Genomic DNA, 24,198 nt, shown 5'->3' with positions numbered 1-24,198 from the left:
AAATAAATTAAAATAATAAGCAACCATATTCCTCACCTGACTGAAGTGAAAAGATAATCCATAATGTCCCACGATGATCCTGATGACTTTGAAAGCAGTCACTGATGTGACTGCTCTCAAGGACAAGCGCACATTGACACAGTAGGTAATCGCTCCTGCAGTGTGTAGCGCTGAGCGGTGAGAATGTTCACTGGAGTTAATCAGCTGATGAACCCTGATGAACTCACTGACCGCACCGCTGCTGCGTGAGTATGCACGCAGCGGTAGTGCTGTGAGGTCACAGGTTCTCATCAGCTGATGGACTCTGGTGAACTTTCTCACAGCAGCTCAGCAATACACACTGCAGGAGTGATTACACGCTGCAGCCGTATGCCGGGTAGAGCAGGCTTATCAGCTGATGTGACTGCTCAACAAGTGATCCGAATCATCGGCAAGTTACTTGCCACTTCAGGAACTTTTCTCTAATTCATCTTACCCTTCCATCCTCATATTCCCCCAATGAATCCTCTACATAGAGCAGGAAACACTTCGGTGTTTCCTATGGTGCAGGAGCAGGGAATAAACATAGGGACAGGAGTATAGTACATACAGATTTAGATTCTAGGCTTTTATATAGTGATATCAATAAATGTTATATTTTATTATAAGACTATGCACTCTCCTTACTGATTTTGACTGCTGACCACTAACAGCTAAATAACTGTCACTATATGAGTGGTCGTAACCATGGATACCCAAGCTATTGCAATGCCCTGCACATGTGGTAAGTGACATAGCAAATCAGAAAAACTACATTACATTTCTAATTGGAAGTATTTACTAATATTATTATTGTTATTATTATATCTACTACATATTGGAATAGGAACTTGGGGATGGGAATACCCCTCTAAGGGCTCCGACCTAGGGGGGTCAATATATGTTTAGGGGTCTGCTCTGAGGTCTACATTTATTTATGAGACTGAATCTGGATTTTTGTAGAGGTCTGTATTTAGGGGTCTGGTCTTGATTTAGGGATCTGTTCTGGGGTCTGGACTAAAGTCTGGATTTAGGGGTCTTGTCTAGGATCAGGATTTAGGGTTTTTATCTGGGGTCTGGATTTATTTAGGGGTCTGGTCTGGGGTCTATATATTTAGGAGTCTGGACTAGATTTATGTAGGGGTCTGGTTTAGGGTCAGGTAGCTGTTACACATGGCCTCAGATTAACACTTTATGGTAAATCCCCAGCAATGCTTCAGTATATCTGTGATGTATATCACTACTATTTTCAAGCGATGCTGAAATTGGATTCTTATTTGATGTGCCCTGATGTGAAAACATCTAAAATCAGTTACAAAACATATAAAACTGGCACAGAAGGGTGTTATTGAAAGAGCTAAATGCCTTTGATCACTCATATCACACCGCCATTACTCAGCTAGTGGCGGCCTGCATCAAATTCAGGTAACTCCATTCTGGTCAAAATGAGACCCGGGTATCAGAACTGGCATAAAAGTGGGCAATTCATTAATTTTCACAGTTTTGAATAAGATCCAGTGTTTTCAGGGATTAAATGACCTTGGGCCACTGATCTCACACCAGATTTACATACATAGTGAGGCCTCTCATCAAATTCAGGCCACTCCAGCCTGGCCCAAACAGGTTCTGGGCTTCAGAACTGGCATCACAGTGGGCAGTCAGCCAATTAGCTTTGTGCCAGGCTGGAGTGACCTGAAGGTGCTGAGGTCATCACTATCTGTGCGTCTGCAGTGTGACATCAGTGGCACAAGGTCATTTAACCCTTTCAGTGACACCCTTTGGAGCCCGTTTGTGCAGCTGCTGTTAGGTCACATCAAGGCACCTCGCTGAACTGCATTTGATTGTGAAATTGTTCGTTATTAAAACTGTAAAAAAATAAAATAAAACAGAAAGAAAAATTGCCGAATAAGAAACCAACTTCAGACCCAAATTAAAAAAATAAATAAATTCGACGAATAAGATATGGCCGTCGCTGAGCATGACGCAGCCCTTTTATCATCACTTAACCTCAGGAAGCAACGCATGTCGGGAAATGTAGTCCATTGACGCTGCGCATGCTCTGAGCTGTCGGGCGCTGCCAGGACAACGGTCCTCTCACTGCCGCGCCCCCCTGATTGGCTGTACTCGGTCACTAAGGGAAGGGGCGGAGCCTCAGTGGACGGAGCGTCTCTGGGGGCTGTGAGGGGGACAGAGAGGTGTAGGTGTCCCCGGAGGGACAGACGGACGGAGAGCCCAGCGGGCCCCCTGCTGTGTGAGTATCCGGGGCCCGCCTCCTTCCCTGTGTCCGGGGTGTGGACATATTTATAATGGGTGTGTGTCCTGTCAGAGATTTATAGCTGTTTATCCCAGGCTGTGCTGTGTGCGGTATGTACCCGTCTTCCTACCTGTGGCGTGCATGGCATTATCCATATTGTGGGGGGCCCTATTTCTTATGCCCCCCTTAATCTGCATTTAGCTCCTCAGCGTACATTCCCATAAAGCATTGCAGATTATCGCTCCCCCATTCATTTAAAGGGATGCTGCCTCTTCTCATAAGGGAGTGTTCCCCTTTAAATTCCCTATAGTGGCCTGTGGGGTAAGGTTACGCCCCCTGTGCCACATATCTGGATCATATTTCATTGCCCCATGCCAAGTGACAAGTGCCCACGTTTCACAAGTCCCATTTAATGTTTTGGGGGTCTTCCGTAAGAACAGCTGTTAGCAGGTGTGGGGCCACAAGTCCCAGCATGCCTTCAGATCCCTCCTGCACACTATATTTCTGCGCTGACTCATGGCTGGTTGTTGTAGGGTTTGTCCAATCTGTATCCCCTGTCCATTGATATCTCTAGAGCCCTTGATCATGTGCTCTCTGGCCGGTGTGTAATACGGTTATTACACTACAGCTCACCATATTGCAGTATTTCCTTCCATCATCACAGGATGTCCACTCTCTGAATCACTTTCCTGGAATATGACCTAAAACAACACCGCAAATCTACTCAGCGCCCTTCTGTGTGTGAACGATGCCCGATTGTCTGAGCTTTTCTCACACCGCGCGAAGCTCACTACAGATGAAGAACTCCAGCGTTACTCATGTGTATCGTTATATTCTGTACATAGGGGGCAGTACTATAGTAGTTATATTCTTGTACATAGGAGCAGTATTATAGTAGTTATATTCTTGTACATAGGGGGGGCAGTATTATAGTAGTTATATTCTTGTACATAAGAGCAGTATTATAGTAGTTATATTCTTGTACATAGGGAGCAGTATTATAGTAGTTATATTCTTGTACATAGGGGCAGTATTATAGTAGTTATATTCTTGTACATAGGAGGCAGTATTATAGTAGTTATATTCTTGTACATAGGGGGGGCAGTATTATAGTAGTTATATTCTTGTACATAGGAGGCAGTATTATAGTAGTTATATTCTTGTACATAGGAGGCAGTATTATAGTAGTTATATTCTTGTACATAGGGGGGCAGTATTATAGTAGTTATATTCTTGTATATAGGGGCAGTATTACAGTAGTTATATTCTTGTATATAGGGGCAGTGTTATAGTAGTTATATTCTTGTACATAGGAGGCAGTATTATAGTAGTTATATTCTTGTACATAGGAGGCAGTATTATAGTAGTTATATTCTTGTACATACGAGGAAGTATTATAGTAGTTATATTCTTGTACATAGGAGCAGTATTATAGTAGTTATATTCTTGTACATAGGGGCAGTATTATAGTAGTTATATTCTTGTACATAGGAGGCAGTATTATAGTAGTTATATTCTTGTACATAGGGGGGGGCAGTATTATAGTAGTTATATTCTTGTACATAGGAGGCAGTATTATAGTATTTATATTCTTGTACATAGGGGGCAGTATTATAGTAGTTATATTCTTGTACATAGGAGCAGTATTATAGTAGTTATATTCTTGTACGTAGGGGCAGTATTATAGCAGTTATATTCTTGTACGTAGGGGGCAGTATTATAGCAGTTATATTCTTGTACTTAGGGGGCAGTATTATAGCAGTTATATTCTTGTACTTAGGGGGCAGTATTATAGCAGTTATATTCTTGTACTTAGGGGGCAGTATTATAGCAGTTATATTCTTGTACGTAGGGGTAGTACTATAGTAGTTATATTCTTGTACATAGGAGGCAGTACTATAGTAGTTATATTCTTGTACATAGGAGCAGTATTATAGTAGTTATATTCTTGTACATAGGGGGGGCAGTATTATAGCAGTTATATTCTTGTACATAGGAGGCAGTATTATAGTAGCTATATTCTTGTACATAGGGGCAGTATTATAGTAGTTATATTCTTGTACATATGAGGCAGTATTATAGTAGTTATATTCTTGTATATAGGGGCAGTATTATAGTAGTTATATTCTTGTACATATGAGGCAGTATTATAGTAGTTATATTCTTGTACATAGGGAGCAGTATTATAGTAGTTATATTCTTGTACATAGGAGGCAGTATTATAGTAGTTATATTCTTGTATATAGGGGCAGTATTATAGTACGGTAGTTGTATTCTTGTACATAAGGGCGGTATTATAGTAGTTATATTCTTGTACATAGGAGCAGTATTATAGTAGTTCTATTCTTGTACATAGGAGGCAGTATTATAGTAGTTATATTCTTGTACATAGGGGGCAGTAGTAAACATAAGTGAGAGCCTCTATAGATGCGCAGCTCAGGTGCCACTTCTTTCCTCAGTTGTCTCACAGCTCATACATGGTGGAGTTACAGGATGATGCTCTGCTCAGGGTAGAGAATGACATTTGTGCTGTATCCTGAGGTCTGATGGGAGGAATATGTCACATAACAGCAGTTTTGCTATTGACAGGAGATTCTGATCGTTCCCTGCTTTCTATAAGCTGTTGGTCATTATGTTCCTATATTCACCTTTTTCATGCTCTTCCTTCTTTTGCAGATGATCTCCGTTTTCCCCTCACTCACCAGTCCATTTGGGATTATTTCCATCAGGCCTGAGTGATTCCCATGATGCCCATCATGCCCTTTCATTGGGAACTCTAGATCCACGTCTCCTACCGCCTCACATCGGTCTCTCTGCTTTCATGTGGTGCGGTGTTCAGCTGCGGCCTCTCTATCCCAGGACATGATATGTTCTCACTCCTGAAGATGGAGGGAGGCAATAAGAATCTTGTACATAACTTTATATGCCAAAAGCTTGAGCAGAAAGGCTTTAACCTGAGCTGCTGCAGTGATGGCGAGCCTGCAATACTGCTGAATGGATCCTCGCCCACTGCCCAGGCCGATGCCCACGCTGCTGCTCCCCTGCCAGACAGCGTGGCTGAAGAAGTGCTGCAGACGCTGCTGGACGCCTCGGTTGAGTTTGAGTTGAGGTATCGCAGGGCCTTCAGCGACCTCACCTGCCAGCTGCACATCACCCAAGACACTGCGTATCAGAGCTTCGAGCAGGTGGTGCACGAGCTGTTCAGAGACGGCATAAACTGGGGACGCATTGTAGCTTTTTTCTCTTTTGGGGGGGCGCTGTGCTTTGAAAGTGCAAACAAGGAAATGGAAGATCTGATACCTAGGATTATCGAGTGGATGGCCACCTTTCTGGACACGGCTCTAGGACCATGGATACAAACAAATGGAGGCTGGGTGAGCAGTGGGCTTGTGGGGTGGATGGGCTGTGGGTCCTAAGACTTTGAAAGCGGGTGAACAGCGGGTCACTAAGGGCTTGGCTAGTGGTTGAGCAGTTCAGGATGAGGAAGCGGCGAATTGGTAATAAGTGGTCATGGGATGTTGGTGGGCCGTGGATAAACATGGGTCATCGATGAAGGGCAAAAAAATAATGTTTGTCTTTTCAGTTTGATGCAAGTTCTCACCTCCTTGAAACGCGTGGGTTCTTAATGATTTTCACATGGGTTCTTAACGATAGTGATCGGTGGCCACCAGTTACTGCTTATAGGACATGTTGAATGTCATCCACCTAAGACCCCAGAATCAGGACCCCTGTGCCTTTTTTAATCACCAGGTCCCTTCATCAGTCCTGTGCTTTCTGCTCGGGGAATATTCCCTGACAAGGGGACATCTCGTTGCCACAGCTATTTACCTAGCTAGTATTGACTGAGAGTGTCCGCAGTTGCGTGGCTTAATGCAGAGAGTCCCTGCTTACTTGCAACAGTGCCAGCAACTTCATTTATTCATGTTCCTCATACCTGTGGGGATATTTTAGTGGAAGCGGGGAATTCCAGACATCCCATTCACTAAATATATGACGGTAATATACTGTGGTTATTGCTCTGAACAGAGCACCCCTCCGCAGCCTACGTTCCTGCATGCCACGTAGCTGAGCACTGTGGCCCTTCTGCTCCCTAAAAGTACACCCCTCCATCCCATCCACCATCTTTTCTCGGCAGCTTAGACCAAATTTATTGGGGGCGTGCATAATATGCAATAGTGTTCCAACCCAGAATACAAAATCTTAGGCACAGACCGCATAGTGCAAGCAGTGGTACTAGGCTAATTGCCCAAGCCACTCATCCCAATAGCTGTGGATATACTCCCACCAATTTATAAACATGCAAGAAAGAATAGAGTAATCCAGCCACCATGGAATAAATTATCACAAAATTTTATTAAAGTTAAAATAAAAAAAGGTGCTTACATAGTAATGGCATCAATACCAAGTGACAGAGTTACAGAAAGGGAAAGCAGGTGCAACACCACTTAAACAGCGTCATAGGCAAGAATATATTGTTTCAATCCATATCAAAATAAAGTGACTGTTCAGGATGGATCCAAAAACCCGGTGTGGTCATATCAGCATAGACAGTGTATCCTCAAGTGAGCTAATTGTACAAAGCTAGCCATATAGACCACAACCAGTCACATATCATTAATCCTCTTACCCATCACTGTAAAGGGTGTCTCACACGCCGCCCCGACGCACGTTTTGCGTGGGCTTCTTCCAGGATAGGCCATAAATTAGAAAAAAAAAGTAATGGTCAGTCCCTTTAAGACACTGAATCAGCAGGAGCAAAAATGGTAATGAGTTGACGTGCAGCCTGAGAGCTAACAGAAAATCAGCCCAGCTCTGTATGTGACTATGGGATAAGACCTGGTCTGGTCCGGTCCTCCACCGCAGCCAGTCTGTAATTCTGCACCTGGTATCCTGAGCCCCACTGGCACTTACTGTACTAGGCACACAGTGTCATGATTTCACCGGGCCTAGTAAGTGCAAAAGGTGTTCAGGATGTCGGGTGCAGACGTAAAGACTGGCTGCCATGGAGGACCGGACTGACGTCAATCAGGGCAGTGCAACTCGCATTGCTCATCTCTAGGAAGACATATTGTAACAAGATAAGTGAAGTGTTTGCAGAGTTGCTCAATAGGTAACATAATGTTGAAAGTCCTAAAGGTGCACCCGTCTGAGCTCATCAGGGTCGTGCTCACCTTTTCTACAGGCTAGTTACTAGGGGTGAGTTCATTGATGATGACTAGTCAGTGAGCAATGTCAAGAATGTTATTGTCTTCTCCTCACCTCCTACCGGGGACACTCCTGAGAACAGAACTGGGATTCATGCCTGGACTTAGCCGGCCTCTCCGCAGATTGCACTGTTCATTCTTCTGTAGCCGCATGTAAACATCTCGCTGATGCCCGAGACATTCCTGCACAGGGAGAGCTGGCCCGAAGATATGTGGCTTGTGACGAAATCCTCTGTCCTCTCACATAATGACTAGGACCTGTTCTGTAAAGGTGGTCACTGGTGTTACGGGCCGAGTGGGCATCTGCCTGCAAGCATTATGGGGGCTCGCTCACCTGGGCAGAGAGATGGGGGTATCTGTGCTGGCTTAGGTGTGTTAGGGCCTGTGGGAGGCAGATTGATGCCCCCCGTGCACTCTTTAATGGCATTGGTGGCCACGGTGCATCCTCTCGCATGTATAGCAGTGATCCTGAGTGGACTGATGGGATTACTTTGGAGGGAGGAGGGTGAGCTTCTGTGTTCCCCTGATGTCAATGCCGGACATTTTGTTTTATTAACCTCCTTTTCCTTCCCCACAGGAAGCTTTTGTCAGCCTTTATGGGAGCGACGCCGCAGCCAAATCCAGAAAAAGCCAGGATCGCTTTGGGAAGTGGCTGCTCACTGGAGTGACGCTGGCCGGAGTCTTCATGTTGGCCTCCTACATGATCCGCAGATAGACCTCCGCCCGACGGACCCAGATAAATCGGAAAGGAGGAGAAGTTTTCACTGTTGACCCAGACAAAGAATGTTTTATCCCCTTCATCATACAGGATGCAAAAAAAAAAGTTTAATAAAAATACCGGGGATTCCCTGCAGCCGACACCAACTTTTTTTTTTTTTTTCACCTTTTGTTAGCTTGTTTTAAGTTTCTGTTCTGTGGATCAGATCCGTAAACTGTATCTGAATAAATAGGTTTTTCCTTTTACCCGTTTGTGCTGGATGTCACCTCATGTCCTCGTCCTTGTCCAGGATGTTTGTGACATCACTGTGAGATTGGTCCACAATGCAGTGCAAGTCCCAGGAGGGTCACGTACCTCTCTAAGTAATGACAAGGCCCTTATTGGAAATTAAAGGGGGCTTCCATCTTATCCACATCACCAGTGCATATGCAGCTGGCAGACGGGGGGGTTCTTCATTAGCCAGAGGACTCTGTGTCTCCTTCCAGTACAGGCGATGCCCATTCCTTTACGTGGCAGCTGCTCCAGTTGATGGCAAGAGGTCTGGACTGTTGAAGTCCCTAGTGATCAGCTGATATTGCTGCGTATATCTGCTAAGTAATTGGGTAGCCATATGATACCTGGACATTATTGTCCTCTACGACAAAGGGGATCCCAGGCAGCGGCACTATCATCAGGCACATGATTTTGGGGTTCATCTCACGCCGTCCCCAGCATCCTTTCTTGTAAGGCGGTGCGCTCCTCTCCAATGGCACTGGTGTATTCGTAAAGGCGAGAGCAGAACCCTCCTGAGCATCATATCCTGCCCTGGGATTGAAAAGCTCAAAATAAGTCAAGTCTATAGATACAGGGATAGTGCTGGTGGGATGAAGGTGCACTAGAAGAGCTCTCGGAACGCCATATTTAATCTCTACCAGTATCTTAAGGAACTGGATCATAAATTTGGATTTTACACTTAATAGCAGTAGTACTATTTGCTATCTTCTAGGGGGGATCTATAAGTAGATTTATCACCCCTATATAGAGCCTGATATGTGAGAACGGAATAAAGAAGATGTAAATAGAACTGTGTCCTCCAACCTGCGGCTGTTGGAGCATGCTGGGAGTTGTAGTTTCAAAATAGGTTGGAAACATTGAGGTATTTGAGGTAAAAGATGAAGGAGACGATAAATTGTATAACCATATTAGTGTGACTATAGTATGCCAAAAATAATATATAATATATTCAGTAATTCTGGCAAATTAATAATCCTTAAAGGGGTTATCTGGAGCTTTCCTTATTTTTTTGCTAAGATCCTACCTGCCTGTCATGCTTGATGCCATTTCAGAGTGGTCAGCTTCCAGTGACTACGTCGACAGTGCCGTCTTTTTTCACATTCTCTGACGGGGTGTGACTGCTGACTCCTTGCTGCCTAACTGCAGGGAGCAGGCTGTCAATCAGCATGACGCCCCATCGACAGAGCGAAAGAGCTGCTCTGTTGACGTGTCGACACCTGAAGCTGCAGAATGACTGGCACGAGATGTCTGCAACCACTTTGAGCCAGCAAACATAGGCAGGTCGCTAGCAACTCCATGCCTGTAAAATCTTAGCTCCATAATCTACAAATAATCAAAATCCCAGATAAGTCCTTTACCATTAAAGGGGTTACGATCTAAGCCCTAAAGTCATGCTTAAAGTGAATGTTCATCTTTTATCATAAGGTAATCATTTCTACTGATTCATTTGATCTATTTTTATAGAGATCGAAGTGCTATATACTTTTTTTTTTTTTTTTTTTTTTTACTGCAGAGCTCCAAATCTCCTGCATAGAGGTAAATCTTAGCATTGTGGCTTCCTGCAGCCATCACCTGGGGGATCCTACTCTTGCCTCACTAGTAAGTACTGTGTATGACCAGTGAGCAGGAGGCTCCCTCTAGTGGTGGGAGATGAGATGAGTGGTTGGAGACCTGTGTACACCTAATGATCACCTCTGTTACTTAGGTCGATTCAGCTTATTCGTCACTAGTGGAATAAAACGACTCTGCTCAACTTTGTGCATTTTACTGATCAATTTCACCTTTCAGATCTGAGTAACAATCTCCTGACACAAACAAATTCCATTGTGAAAATTAATAAATACATTTTCTGTAACAGATTACTCTTGTCTGGTTGTTTTTTTTTTTTTTTATTATTTTAATGATTTTATTATAAAGTTATTGTCCAGGGCCTTACTGTCATATTTCCACTTTATTGATTAGATATTTTCTTTATTTTCACAAATAACATGTTGCAGTAAAATAGCATTATACAATTTCTTGTTTCCTGAATATTTCACAAGCTGTGGGTATGGCTGTAAGCTGAGGGGTACGCCAATAGGGGAATTAATGAGATTCTCTAGAATGAGGGTTGGGTGTCTGGTGGTTTTAGGCTTTGTGCACACGATGCCGATTTTGCCGCGGATCCGCAGCGGATTTGACCGCTGCGGATCCGCAGCAGTTTTCCATGCGGTGTACAGTACAATGTAACCCTATGGAAAACAAAATCCACAGTGCACACGATGCAGAAAAATCCGCGCGGATTCTCTGCGGAAAAAAAGGAGCAGGTCACTTCTTTCTGCGGATTTCAACTTGCACCAATAGGAAAGTGCAGTTAAAACCCGCAGAGGAATCCGCAGAAGAAACTGCACACAAATCCGCAGCGGTTTTGCACTGCGGATTTTCCAAATCCGCGGCAAAATCCGCATCGTGTGCACATGGCCTTACAGGGTGGCCTAAAGGACCAGATGTTTCATTGGGATCCATGAAATTCCTAATTAATGGGGATGATGATCCATCGGCTGCTTCCCCTGAAGACAACAGGTGATTGAGGCTCCGTAATTGAGGCATCTTTTAATTAAATTTAGTTGGCTATATTAAACACCCACCCCTATTAAAGTGAATGTCCCCTTCTTAATCTTGTACTGATCCTCAGTTATAGGGCTCATTTCCACTTGCGAGGAAAACGGACGAGTGCAATCCGATAAAAAAATCGGATTGCACTCGGACAATGTTAATCAATAGGTGACATTCCATTTGCGATTTTTTTTTTTTTTTTTTTTTTTTTTTCTCAGCCGAAATTGGACTGAGAAAACTCTGTGTCGGCTGAGAAAAAAAAATCGCAGCATGCTGCGATTCTCGGACGAGACTCGCCAATGCAAGTCAATGGGTGCGAGAAAAAAAACGCACAGCACTCGCACCATGCGAGTGATGTCCGATTTTTACGCACCCGTGTCCTTAGAAAAGCCGGCAATTCAGCGTAGAGTGCAGTAAAATCACACTGACAGGTTAGATTAGAGTAGATATATACACATAGAATAGGTATATATACATACATACATATATATGTCAGGGAGACACATTATATATATATATATATATATATATTTATATTTAATGCAGCGTGAGATAGCTTTAAAGCTGGTAATTCAATTACCGGCTTTTGCTTTCTCCTTCCTAAACTCGACATGATATGAGACCTGGTTTACATACAGTAAACCATCTCATATCACCATTTTTTTTGCATATTCCACACTACTAATGTTAGTAGTGTGTATATGCAAAATTTGGCCGTTCTAGCTAGTAAAATAAGGGGTTAAATGACGGGAAAAATTGGCGTGGGCTCCCGCACAATTTTCTCCGCCAGAGTAGTAAAGCCAGTGACTGAGGGCAGATATTAATAGCCTGGAGAGGGTCCACGGTTATTGGCCCCCCCCCTGGCTAAAAACATCTGCCCCCAGCCACCGCAGAAAAGGCACATCTGGAAGATGCGCCTATTCTGGCACTTGGCCACTCTCTTCCCATTCCCGTGTAGCGGTGGGATATGGGGTAATGAAGGGTTAATGCCACCTTGCTATTGTAAGGTGACATTAAGCCTAATTAATAATGGAGAGGCGTCGATTATGACACCTATCCATTATTAATCCAATACTAGTAAAGGGTTAAAAAAAAACCCACATTATTAAAAATTAATTTATTGAAAAAAATCACAAAGGTTGTTGTATTAATTTATTCTACTCTCAATCCACTCACTGAAGACCCTCGATCTGTAACAAAAAAATAAAATAAACCAACAATATACATACCTTCCAAGGATCTGGCACGTCCAACGATGTAGATCCATCTGAAGGGGTTAAAATATTTTGCAGACACGAGCTCCGCTAATGCAGGATGCTCATTTCTGCAAAACCCCGGCGAATGAAGCTAAATATAGGTCAATGATCTATATTTAGCTTCATTTGCGGTGAGGCGCCCTCTGCTGGTTGTTCCTAGATCGTTGGAACTTTACTAGAAAGCTCCCTGGCTCGAATTCATATGAGGACAACCAGCAGAGGGCGCCCTCTTATGATCTCGAGCAAGGGAGCTTTCTAGGAAAGTTCCCACGATCTAGGAACAGCCAGCAGAGGGCGCCTCACCGCAAATGAAGCTAAATATAGATCATTGACCTATATTTAGCTTCATTCGCGGGGGTTTTGCAGAAATGAGCATCCTGCATTAGCGGAGCTCGTGTCTGCAAAATATTTTAACCCCTTCAGATGGATCTACATCGTTGGACGTGCCAGATCCTCGGAAGGTATGTATATTGTTGGTTTATTTTTATTTTTTTTGTTACAGATCGAGGGTCTTCAGTGAGTGGATTGAGAGTAGAATAAATTAATACAACAACCTTTGTGATTTTTTCAATAAATTAATTTTTAATAATGTGTGTTTTTTTTTAACCCTTTACTAGTATTGGATTAATAATGGATAGGTGTCATAATTGACGCCTCTCCATTAATTAGGCTTAATGTCACCTTACAATAGCAAGGTGGCATTAACCCTTCATTACCCCATATCCCACCGCTACACGGGAATGGGAAGAGAGTGGCCAAGTGCCAGAATAGGCGCATCTTCCAGATGTGCCTTTTCTGGGGTGGCTGGGGGCAGGTGTTTTTAGCCGGGGGGGGGGGGGGGCAATAACCATGGACCCTCTCCAGGCTATTAATATATGCCCTCAGTCACTGGCTTTACTACTCTGGCGGAGAAAATTGTGCGGGAGCCCACGCCAATTTTTTCCGTCATTTAACCCCTTATTTTACTAGCTAGAACGGCCAAATTTTGCATATACACACTACTGACAGTAGTGTGGAATATGCAAAAAAAATGGTGATATGAGATGGTTTACTGTATGTAAACCAGGTCTCCATATCATGTCGGGTTTGTGAAGGAGAAAGCAAAAGCCGGTAATTGAATTACCAGCTTTAAAGCTATCTCGCGCTGGAAGAAATATAAATATATATATATATATATATATATATATATATGTGTCTCCCTGACATATATATATATGTACATATACCTATTCTATGTGTATATATCTACTCTAATCTAACCTGTCAGTGTGATTTTACTGTACTCTGCGCTGAATTGCCGGTTTTTCTAAGGAGACCCGTGCGTAAAAATCGGACAGCAATACGGATGTCATACGGATGTTGCGATAAAAAAAAAATCGCATCACAATCGCATGACACTCGCATGGCACTCGCAGACGTTACATCAGTTTTTTCGGTCCGTAAATCGGACCGTTTTTTTCTCACACAAGTGGAGATGAGCCCTTAGCCTGACCCTCCAAATCTGCACTCACGATCTTGTAGACTTTAGAGGTCAAGCTGCCAGCAGCCCCTGCTTGTTATTTGTTTGCAGAAAACTTACCTTGGCAATTTGGCCTCGACCAGTTTTTGGCCATTACTGATATGTAAATGACAAAAGCAGGAGGAACAGCCCAGTGTGTACTGGGTGAGAGCCAGAACAGGATCTGCAGAAACTGGTGAGAGTTGAGTATTGATTATTAGCGACTAGATGGAGGCCCGCTGCTATCACATCGGGAGGGCGGTAATGTCATGACGGGGGCAGGCTTTGGAGCGTTGAGAATCCCCCCATGTGCTAACCCACCTATCCACTCTCTCTAGCTCCTGGGCAGGGGAGGAAGCAAAAGACAATACTGACATTACAGCAGGAGATCGCAGTGGATACATTTTGTGAGGTAAAATATTGTTTAAAAACAGTCAGTGAAATATTTTACCTCACAAAAGGAATCCTCTTTGATTCCCTGCTGTAATGTAAGGCTATGTGCACACGTATTTGTGAGGGCTGCGGATTTTTCCGCAGCGGATTTGATAAATCCGCAGGACAAAAACACTGCGTTTTTCCTGCGGATTTATCGCGTTTTTTGTGCGGATTCCACTGCGGGTTTCTATTATGGAGCAGGTCTAAAACTGCTGCGGAATCCGCACAAAGAATTAACATGCTGCGGAATGTATGCCGCTGCGTTTCCGCGCGTTTTTTTTTTTCACAGCATGGGCACAGCGTTTTCGGTTTCCCATAGGTTTACATTGTACTGTCTTTTGCTTCTTCCCCTGCCCAGGAGATGTGGTATGTTCTGTACACGGTCAGACACAATTTTTAAAATGAACTTTCGTTTGTGGGAAAACCCATTTAATGTGACCGGCTTCCTCTGCCTGTAGACACATCGCGCATCTGCCGCCGGGATCAGCTGAATGATTCACTGCACCTGCACAGATTTCATGCAGGCGCAGTAAATCAGACCACCGCCAGCTTTTTGCAGACAGATAGAGGCGGTCACATTAAAACTGCGCATACAAAGATGGCGGTGGTCAGTGAATCATTCGGCTGATACCAGCAGCGGCGTGTTCGCGACAGTCTTCTGCTTGTGGTACCACACAAGAGGCTGCGTACAAGGTAAACAGTGTGTGGTGCGTACAACATATACAGCGTGTGTGTGTGGTGCGACGGTGTTCCGCTGGAGGTACCGCGCAAGTGCCCGCTACCACCAGCAGTTTCCATATTGAGACACCCATCATCTGGGTGTCCCAATGTGGAAGTCGGTGAACTTCCACCACTTGGAATTCTGGGATCCGGACACATTTGGATGGAACAGGATATGAAGACATTACAAGGTATATATATATATATATATATATATATATATATATATATATGTGTATATATATATATATATATATATATATATATATATATATATGTGTATATATATATATATATATATATATATATATATATATATATATATATATATATATATATATATATATATATATGTATGTATGTATGTATATATATATATATATATATATATATATATATATATATATATATATATCTATCTTGTATATATATATATATGTGCTCAGATAAGGTGTTATCTGAGCATGCTCAGGTGCTGACTGACTTCGGTGTGCTCAAAACATATGTTCAAGTCTCCACGACTGCATGTCTCATGGCTATTTAACAGCTACTAAGTACTAAAGTAATGTATATATATGCAGTAACTCCACCAGCAGAATAGTGAGTGCAGCTCTGGAGTATAATACAGGATGTAACTCAGGATCAGTACAGGATAAGTAATGTAATGTATGTACACATTGACTCCACCAGCAGAATAGTGAGTGCAGCTCTGGAGTATAGTACAATATGTAACTCAGGATCAGTACAGGATCAGTAATGTAATGTATGTGCACAATGACTCCACCAGCAGAATAGTGAGTGCAGCTCTGGAGTATAATACAGGATGTAACTCAGGATCAGTACAGGATCAGAAATGTAATGTATGTGCACAGTGACTCCACCAGCAGAATAGTGAGTGCAGCTCTGGAGTATAATACAGGATGTAACTCAGGATCAGTAATGTAATGTATGTGAACAGTGACTGCACCAGCAGAATAGTGAGTGCAGCTCTGGAGTATAACACATAATGTAACTCAAGGCAAGCAGGCACAAGGTTGGTTGCAGTTTATCATTAGTTTTGGGACTACAATTATGGAATATAAATAGACCCTGATAGGATTGTCAGTAATAAGACACATGCACACCCGATCATGTGGATTGCTGACAGAGTTTATTTGCAGACTGTTGGTGAACTAGTACATGGCATACTGCAGTTAGCTGTTTACAGAGGGTTTGTGGTGGCTCCTATCTTGTCTTATTTTTTCCAGTCGTTCTTTTCGTAGTCCCATTTGGAGGAGAAGCCTTCAATGGGCCCCACACGCATGTCCAGCATTCTGCGAACCTGCATTGCTATCCAGTCTTCATGCAGGGTGTGTGGGAGAGGGGGGAAGACTACAGGGACAGAAAACATGGTGTCAGTGCCACTAAAAACAGGTCCCACAGAGCCCTGCCTCCCATATTATCCTCACCATGTACTCTCTGCCACCACACTATGAGTCCTGTTATCCCAAAGAAGAAGAAAATGGCACCAAATACAGTTTTCCACTCGTTGGATGGTTTATTCAACTCCGCGTACGTCAGGTTAAACTTGATGCGGTAAACTGTAGGGGGAAAGGAGAAAGAAAAGAGTAAAGGCAGCACCAAAAAAGGGTCAACTTTACCCTAATGGGGGTACCATAGCAAGGGTCAAAAAAGATCTTGGGCAGTTCATCATAATAAAAAGACTTTTCAAACCAAGCATAGAAACTATGTGCACCCTTGGTGCAGCCAGAAAAAGAAGTTCACTACATTGTCACACCTGCATATTTTCCATCTATCTCCATCCTTCTCTGATTCCCGTAAAGACAGAGCTGTCAATAAAGGAAGAGATGGATGCAAAACAAGTAGGTGCGAAGATGCACTGAGCTGCTCCGCCACACCGAGGGTGCACCGAGCGCCTGTGCTTGGTTTGAACAGTCATTTTGTGCTCATAGATTCCCTTTACATTCAACATTTAAATTTTGTGCCATTTCTGGCTTTAGTAATATAGATTGATTGATATTTTTCAACTGGAGCACCCTAATGGTGACCGTCAGGTATGTTAAGGCAAGTGCTTAAAGGGCAAATTCAACCAGTTATCGCCTCATATACCATAGAAGCATATCAGCAGATCAGAACCATAGCTATTGAGCTTGGACCGGAGCCTGTTTTTAAAGCTACAGATCATGTAAACCAAATTAGGGACACTCACAGATTTCCATCACTGGACCAATACAAATCAAATCAAGAGTCCCAGTAATGGGAACCAGTAGACAACTGATCCTGATCACACTGTACATTACGTGATATCTTGTCTTCTGGACTCAGCTGCTTCCAAGGTCCTTTCTCCTTTTCCTTAAGAGCCTTCTCCTGTGAGCTAAGACCATCAATGAAGGGAATATCAGGTAATGGTAGAGTTCGGTGGTCAAAGTATGCCGGCTTTGTGTAATATGGTACCGCATCTAATGACCGGAAAAAAATAATGCTATTAGTCCAAATACTGACACCATTGCATTCATACTGCCTCCAAAAAATATTATAGTAGTTGCATTATACAAAGTGGGCAGCATGCCACAATATTGTAGCAATGTTATAGCACTTATAGTCTTTTACATATAAGGCAGTAATACAGTAGTTCTATTCTTGTACATAAGAGCAGTATTATAGTGGTTATATTCTTGTACATAGGGAGCAGTAATATAGTACCGTAGTTATATTCTTGTACATATGAGCAGTATTATAGTGGTTATATTCTTGTACATAGGGAGCAGTAATATAGTAGTTATATTCTTGTACATATGGGCAGTATTATAGTAGTTATATTCTTGTACATAAGGGCAATATTATAGTGGTTATATTCTTGTACATAGGGCAGTATTATAGTAGTTATATTCTTGTACATAGGGCAGTATTATAGTAGTTATATTCTTGTACATAGGGCAGTATTATAGTAGTTATATTCTTGTACATAAGAGCAGTATTATAGTAGTTATATTCTTGTACATATGGGCAGTATTATAGTAGTTATATTCTTGTACATATGGGCAGTATTATAGTAGTTATATTCTTGTACATATGGGCAGTATTATAGTAGTTATATTCTTGTACATATGGGCAATATTATAGTGGTTATATTCTTGTACATAGGGAGCAGTATTATAGTAGTTATATTCTTGTACATAGGGGCAGTATTATAGTGGTTATATTCTTGTACATAGGGAGCAGTATTATAGTAGTTATATTCTTGTACATAGGGGCAGTATTATAGTGGTTATTTTCTTGTACATAGGGGCAGTATTATAGTAGTTATATTCTTGAACATAGAAGGCAGTATTATAGCAATTTTATTCTTGTACATAGGGGGCAGTATTATAGTAGTTATATTCTTGTACATATGGGCAATATTATAGTGGTTATATTTTTGTACATAGGGAGCAGTATTATAGTAGCTATATTCTTGTACATAGGGGCAGTATTATAGTGGTTATTTTCTTGTACATAGGGGCAGTATTATAGTAGTTATATTCTTGAACATAGAAGGCAGTATTATAGCAATTTTATTCTTGTACATGGGGGCAGTATTATAGTATTCATGTACATAGGGAGAGAAGTTTTATAGTAGTTTTATTCTTATATAGCGTGCAGTTTTATAATTGTAGTTTTTTTTCTTTCTTGTAAATGACTTGCCATTTCTGCTTTCTATCTTGTAGGCTGTAGCCTTGTTTAGATTTACCTATACAGACATGATTGTGAGCCTTTTTTGATATAGGATTTCCCAGGCAGTGTCAACACATGATGCTTTGCGTTGGTGTTTTTAGGGGGTTTTAATGGAGGAACTGTTGTCACTGGTAGTAACCTATAACTAGAGAAGCTCCTGAAAACCTCTTGGTTTGGTAACTGAGGTTCACACACTTCTACATGTCGTTTGTTAGTGACTCTTCGTACAGGAGCCTCATTCTGTGCTGTTCTCACTTCGGAAACTCATTACAGGCGCCTCATGGCTCATTTTGGGCCCTTCACAATTTTTCTCCTCAGTCTCAATATAATTTATGCATTATACTGGATGTACTTCATGCCTCATTCTGTATGATAAGCTGTTCCTTACTAGTTGCCTCACATTTGTGTCCTTGTTATTTACAGCTGTCTCATTGACAGATTTTTATTAAAGATGCCTGATTCTATGGGATAACCACAGGAGTTTCCCACCATTATTTCTGGTACCTCATGCCTCATTCCAGAGCTGTTATGGACTTTTATGTGGTTCATTCTATCAATTTGTCTGTCAGGTCTCCTTCACCCAGTGTGATATGATGTTATGACAAGCACTTACCACTGTCCCCATGGCCGTGGGCCGCCCTTACGCTGACAGCTCCTAATACTCTCATTTTAGCCAAAAGCGGCGACCTCTGTGCCAGAAGCGACAACATCTGTAATGGAAATGATCAGAAGTCAAGATCTGCACCATTATATGTACCCAACCCTCTCCTGCCCCCCTTTATTGGGAATGAGGGTCATGTCCTAAGAAGTACGAACATAGAGTGGCGCTGTGTGGATCACCCTGGCACTGCCACTGGGCACCTGTGTTGAGCATGCTTCTAACCTCTAGCAACTGGGAAAGGTCGAAACGTCTCTTTCTGTGTCCGTCTATGTGGATGCAATAAGATTGTCAGCTTTTTGGTACAAGCTACTACTTTGCTAGCTAGGAGAGAGATTTGGGGTCCTGCACGGAAAACAATATGAGGTTATTACATGCACTGGCATAGCCGGTAGATTAGCAGGGCCTTCTTGTCCTCGCTGCCCTGGCATCAGCAGCCGGTTTTCAATCCATTGCACAGAAATCGCTTTATCCCCCTCCCCCTATGTATCGAGCAGCACCCATATTTTGGGAGATGGCAGCACAGGCCTTTTGCAGTACTCACAGTGACGGGGTAGGGAGCCGAGCTGTAGACTCTGTAAAATGGAGAGAGACTGAGGGACAAGGTCTGGGATCACAGCCAAACAAAGATTTTGAGAAAAAGCCAGTAGCAGTGGATTCTGGGACAGAGAGCCTTAATCCACCCCCTCCCCAGCAGATTGTGGCAAGAAATCAGAAAAGGAGGGGCACACACTAGATCACCACCTTCTTCCCCGTCTCCTCCTCTCAATTTGAGTCTTTCCCTTTTTCATTGTGCCCCCAGCCATGAAAGACCCTACTGTTCACCACCTCCCCCGTTTCCTCCTCCGGCCTTTAAGGCTGCCGTCACACTAGCAGTATTTGGTCAGTATTTTACCTCAGTATTTGTAAGCCAAAACAGGAGTGGGTGATAAATGCAGAAGTGGTGCATATGTTTCTATTATACCTTTCCTCTAATTGTTCCACTCCTGGTTTTGGCTACAAATACTGATGTAAAATACTGACCAAATACTGCTAGTGTGACGGCAGCCTAAAGGCCCCGTCACACATAGCGAGATCGCTGCTGAGTCACAAGTTTTGTGACGCAACAGCGATCTCAGTAGCGATCTCGCTATGTGTGACACGTACCAGCGATCAGGCCCCTGCTGTGAGATCGCTGGTCGTGTCGGAATGGCCTGGGCCATTTTTTGATCGTTGAGGTCCCGCTGACATCGCTGAATCGGCGTGTGTGACGCCGATTCAGCGATGTCTTCGCTGGTAACCAGGGTAAACATCGGGTAACTAAGCGCAGGGCGGCGCTTAGTAACCCGATGTTTACCCTGGTTACCATCCTAAAAGTAAAAAAACAAACGCTACATACTTACCTATCGCTGTCTGTCCTCGGCGCTTTGCTTCTCTGGTCTGGCTGTGAGCGCCGGTCAGCCGGAAAGCAGAGCGGTGACGTCACCGCTCTGCTTTCCGGCCGCTGTGCTCACAGCCAGACCAGAGAAGCACAGCGCCGAGGACAGACAGCGATAGGTAAGTATGTAGCGTTTTTTTTTTTTTACTTTAACGATGGTAACCAGGGTAAACATCGGGTTACTAAGCGCGGCCCTGCGCTTAGTTACCCGATGTTTACCCTGGTTACCGGGGACCTCGGGATCGTTGGTCGCTGGAGAGCGGTCTGTGTGACAGCTCTCCAGCGACCAAACAGCGACGCTGCAGCGATCCGGATCGTTGTCGGTATCGCTGCAGCGTCGCTATGTGTGACGGGGCCTTAAGGCTTTTTTTTTTTTTTTTTTTTTTTAAAGGGGCCCAGCTACCAATTTATGTATCAACAAGGTCGCCATAGTAACTGACCCTATTATATAAAGGCCTACGGAAGGGGGAAATAGATCATATTCTGTCCCCTTAGCATCACTTTCTTTTCTACAAAGCCACCTTGATGTTAATTAATAACCAAAACTGGACCATGAGACCAATAAAAAAAAAATCTACTTTCAACTTCAGAACACTAAAACTTTCCATGGGGCCACAAAAACGGGGCCGCAATAATTCCACGGCGCGCCATGCACCGTATGGCCGTGATGGCCGTATTTACAGCTGCGACAAAAGATCGAGCTTGCTCGATCTTTTTCACGGCATACGGACACGGCCCCCATTGTAAATCAATGGAGCCGCAAAAACAATGGAAGGTTGTTTTTGTGGTGCGCCGTCACTTCCGGTTTTGCGGACCGCCAATTGTTTTTCCCAATACTTTTGCTATAGTATTGGGAACCTGGAAAACGGCGATCCGCAAGTTTTTTTGGGTCTATTATAGCGGCAGACCTTGAAAATTGCGGCAATACGACCCGCAAAAAAGACCCGCAATAACAGGCCACAAAAAAAAAAAACGGCAGGTGTAAAAGAAGCCTAAGGAGTACACCAAGAATTCTACAATATCCCACAAATTACTGTTCGGCCCCAAAAAATGAAATAAACTCTCAGCGTTTCAGACTACCAAAATTGAAAGTTTAGGCCGGCATCACACTCAGCGTATAAAAATACGGTCCGTAATTTACGGCCGTAATATGCAGAAAAGTCCCCAAAATAGTGGTCCGTATCTCCTCCGTAGGCAGGGTGCGTCAGCGTATTTTGCGCATGGCATCCTCCGTATGTAATCCGTATGGCATTCGTACTGCGAGACTTTCTCGCAGGCTTGCAAAACCGACATACGGACATACAAGGGATCCATGTGCTCCCAAAAACATAAAAACATATGCACTGTCTATCTATATATATATATATATATATATATATATATATATATCCGTGAGACACATATATATAATATATATATATTAATATTTCATCCAGCGCGAGATAGCTTTAAAGCCGGTAATTCAATTGCCGGCTTTTGCTATCTCCTTCCTAAACCCGACCTGATATGAGACATGGTTTACATACAGTAAACCATCTCATATCCCCATTTTTTTTGCATATTCCACACTACTAATGTTAGTAGTGTGTATGATGGGCTGTCTAGCTATTAAAGGGTTAAATGGCGGAAAAAATTGGCATGGGCTCCCGCGCAATTTTCTCCGCCAGAATGGTAAAGCCAGTGACTGAGGGCAGATATTAATAGCCTGGAGAGGGTCCATTGATACCCCCCCCCCCCCCGGCTAAAAACATCTGCCCCCAGCCTCCCCAGAAAAGGCACATCTGGAAGATGCGCCTATTCTGGCACTTGGCCACTCTCTTCCCATTCCCGTGTAGTGGTGGGATATGGGGTAATGAAGGGATAATGTCACCTTGCTATTGTAAGGTGACATTAAGCCAGATTAATAATGGAGAGGCGTCAATTATGACACCTATCCATTATTAATCCAATAGCATGAAATGGTTAAAAAAACACACACAATATTGCAAAGTATTTTAATGAAATAAACACACAGGTTGTTGTAATATTTTATTCCACTCTCAATCCACCTGAAGACCCTCGACCTGTAACAAATTAAAAATAATAAACCAACAATATCTCATACCTTCCGTCGATATCCAACTGAAGGGGTTAAATTATTTTACAGGCAGGAGCTCTGCTAGAATGCAGCTGTGCTTGTGCCTGTAAAACCCCAGCGAATGAATGGAAAGTAGGTCAATGACCTGTAGTTACCTTCATTCGCGGTGATGCGCCCTCTGCTGGATGTCCTCATATGAACTCGAGGCTGGGAAAACATTCAGAAAAGTTCCCACGCTCGAGTTCATATGAGGACATCCAGCAGAGGGCGCATCACCGCAAATGAAGGTAACTACAGGTCATTGACCTACTTTCCATTCATTCGCTGGGGTTTTACAGGCACGAGCATCATGTGTGACCATTATACAGTATGGAGCACTGTGTGGCCATTATACAGTATGGAGCATCATGTGTGGCCAATGGCCACAATGGCCACTGGCCATTATACAGTATGGAGCATTAAGTGTGCCCATTATACAGTATGGAGCACTGTGTGGCCATTATACACTATGGAGCATTATGTGTGGCCATTATACAGTATTGAGCATGATGTGTGGCCATTATACAGTATTGAGTTGAGCATCATGTGTGGCCATTATACAGTATGGAGCATCATGTGAGCATTATACAGTATGGAGCATCATGTGTGGCCATTATACAGTATGAAGCATCATGTGTGACCATTATACAGCATGGAGCAGTATGTGTGCCCATTATACAGTATGCAGCACTGTGTGGCCATTATACAGTATGGAGCATCATGTGAGGCCATTATACAGTATGGTGCATCATGTGTGACCATTATACAGTATGGAGCATTATGTGTTCCCATTATACAGTATGGAGCACTGTGTGGCCATTATACAGTATGGAGCATCATGTGTGGCCATTATACAGTATGGAGCTTTTGTGTAGCGACTTTTGTGTTTCGACTTTTATGTGGCGAGGTTGGTGTATGTGTGGTGAAATATGTGCTGAGGGTGGTATATGTGTTCAAGCACGTGGTAGTGTGTGGCACATTTTGTGTGTGTTCATATCCCCCTGTGTGGTGAGTATCCCATGTCGGGGCCCCACCTTAGCAACTGTACGGTATATACGCTTTGGCGCCATCGCTCTCACTCTTTAAGTCTCCTTGTTCACATCTGGTAGCTGTCAATTTGCCTCCAACACTTTTCTTTTCACTTTTTCCCCATTATGTAGATAGGGGCAAAATTGTTTGGTAAATTGGAACGCGCAGGGTTAAAATTTCGCCTCACAACATAGCCTATGACTCTCTCGGGGTCCAGACGTGTGACTGTGCAAAATTTTGTGGCTGTAGCTGCGACAGTGCAGATGCCAATCCCGGACACACACACACACACA

At 43.2% G+C, this 24,198-nt stretch overlaps 2 protein-coding genes across 3 annotated transcripts; one reads left to right on the top strand and one right to left on the bottom strand.

Moving 5' to 3' along the window:
* The first annotated feature begins 2,068 nt into the window (after positions 1–2,068).
* Positions 2,069–10,326, top strand: BCL2L1 (BCL2 like 1). Of its 2 annotated transcripts, none has more exons than XM_069751005.1 (3): positions 2,069–2,269; positions 4,949–5,646; positions 8,054–10,326. In XM_069751005.1, the coding sequence occupies exons 2-3, from the start codon at positions 5,140–5,142 to the stop codon at positions 8,189–8,191; spliced, it is 645 nt and encodes a 214-aa protein (XP_069607106.1). In that variant the 5' UTR covers positions 2,069–2,269; positions 4,949–5,139; the 3' UTR covers positions 8,192–10,326. The 2 variants fall into 2 exon arrangements, with proteins under 2 accessions (XP_069607106.1, XP_069607107.1); XM_069751006.1 differs by having other exon boundaries at positions 2,098–2,382.
* Positions 10,327–16,104: 5,778 nt separating this feature from the next.
* Positions 16,105–20,097, bottom strand: COX4I2 (cytochrome c oxidase subunit 4I2). The gene is made up of 5 exons (XM_069751004.1): positions 19,888–20,097; positions 19,299–19,395; positions 17,272–17,430; positions 16,420–16,551; positions 16,105–16,342 (listed from the first exon to the last, which is right to left on the bottom strand). Exons 2-5 carry the CDS (start codon positions 19,393–19,395, stop codon positions 16,206–16,208), a joined length of 525 nt encoding a protein of 174 aa, XP_069607105.1. The 5' UTR covers positions 19,888–20,097; the 3' UTR covers positions 16,105–16,205.
* Positions 20,098–24,198: the final 4,101 nt, after the last annotated feature.

Source organism: Ranitomeya imitator, chromosome 2 (genome assembly GCF_032444005.1).
Source record: "Ranitomeya imitator isolate aRanImi1 chromosome 2, aRanImi1.pri, whole genome shotgun sequence".
In the NCBI taxonomy this organism is placed as follows: domain Eukaryota; kingdom Metazoa; phylum Chordata; class Amphibia; order Anura; family Dendrobatidae; genus Ranitomeya; species Ranitomeya imitator.
This window is presented reverse-complemented; position numbering and strand designations above follow the sequence as displayed.

What these genes read in the sequence shown, in the direction of transcription:
- COX4I2 (XM_069751004.1), bottom strand. Translation starts at nt 19,395, where the DNA reads ATGTTGTCGCTTCTGGCACAGAGGTCGCCGCTTTTGGCTAAAATGAGA. An exon ending in CCACGGCCATGGGGACAGTG is followed by an intron (nt 17,431 to 19,298) that starts GTAAGTGCTTGT and finishes TCCGGTCATTAG; the next exon opens with ATGCGGTACCATATTACACA. An exon ending in TCCAGAAGACAAGATATCAC is followed by an intron (nt 16,552 to 17,271) that starts GTAATGTACAGT and finishes TTCCCCCTACAG; the next exon opens with TTTACCGCATCAAGTTTAAC.
- BCL2L1 (XM_069751005.1), top strand. Translation starts at nt 5,140, where the DNA reads ATGTTCTCACTCCTGAAGATGGAGGGAGGCAATAAGAATCTTGTACAT. An exon ending in TACAAACAAATGGAGGCTGG is followed by an intron (nt 5,647 to 8,053) that starts GTGAGCAGTGGG and finishes CCTTCCCCACAG; the next exon opens with GAAGCTTTTGTCAGCCTTTA.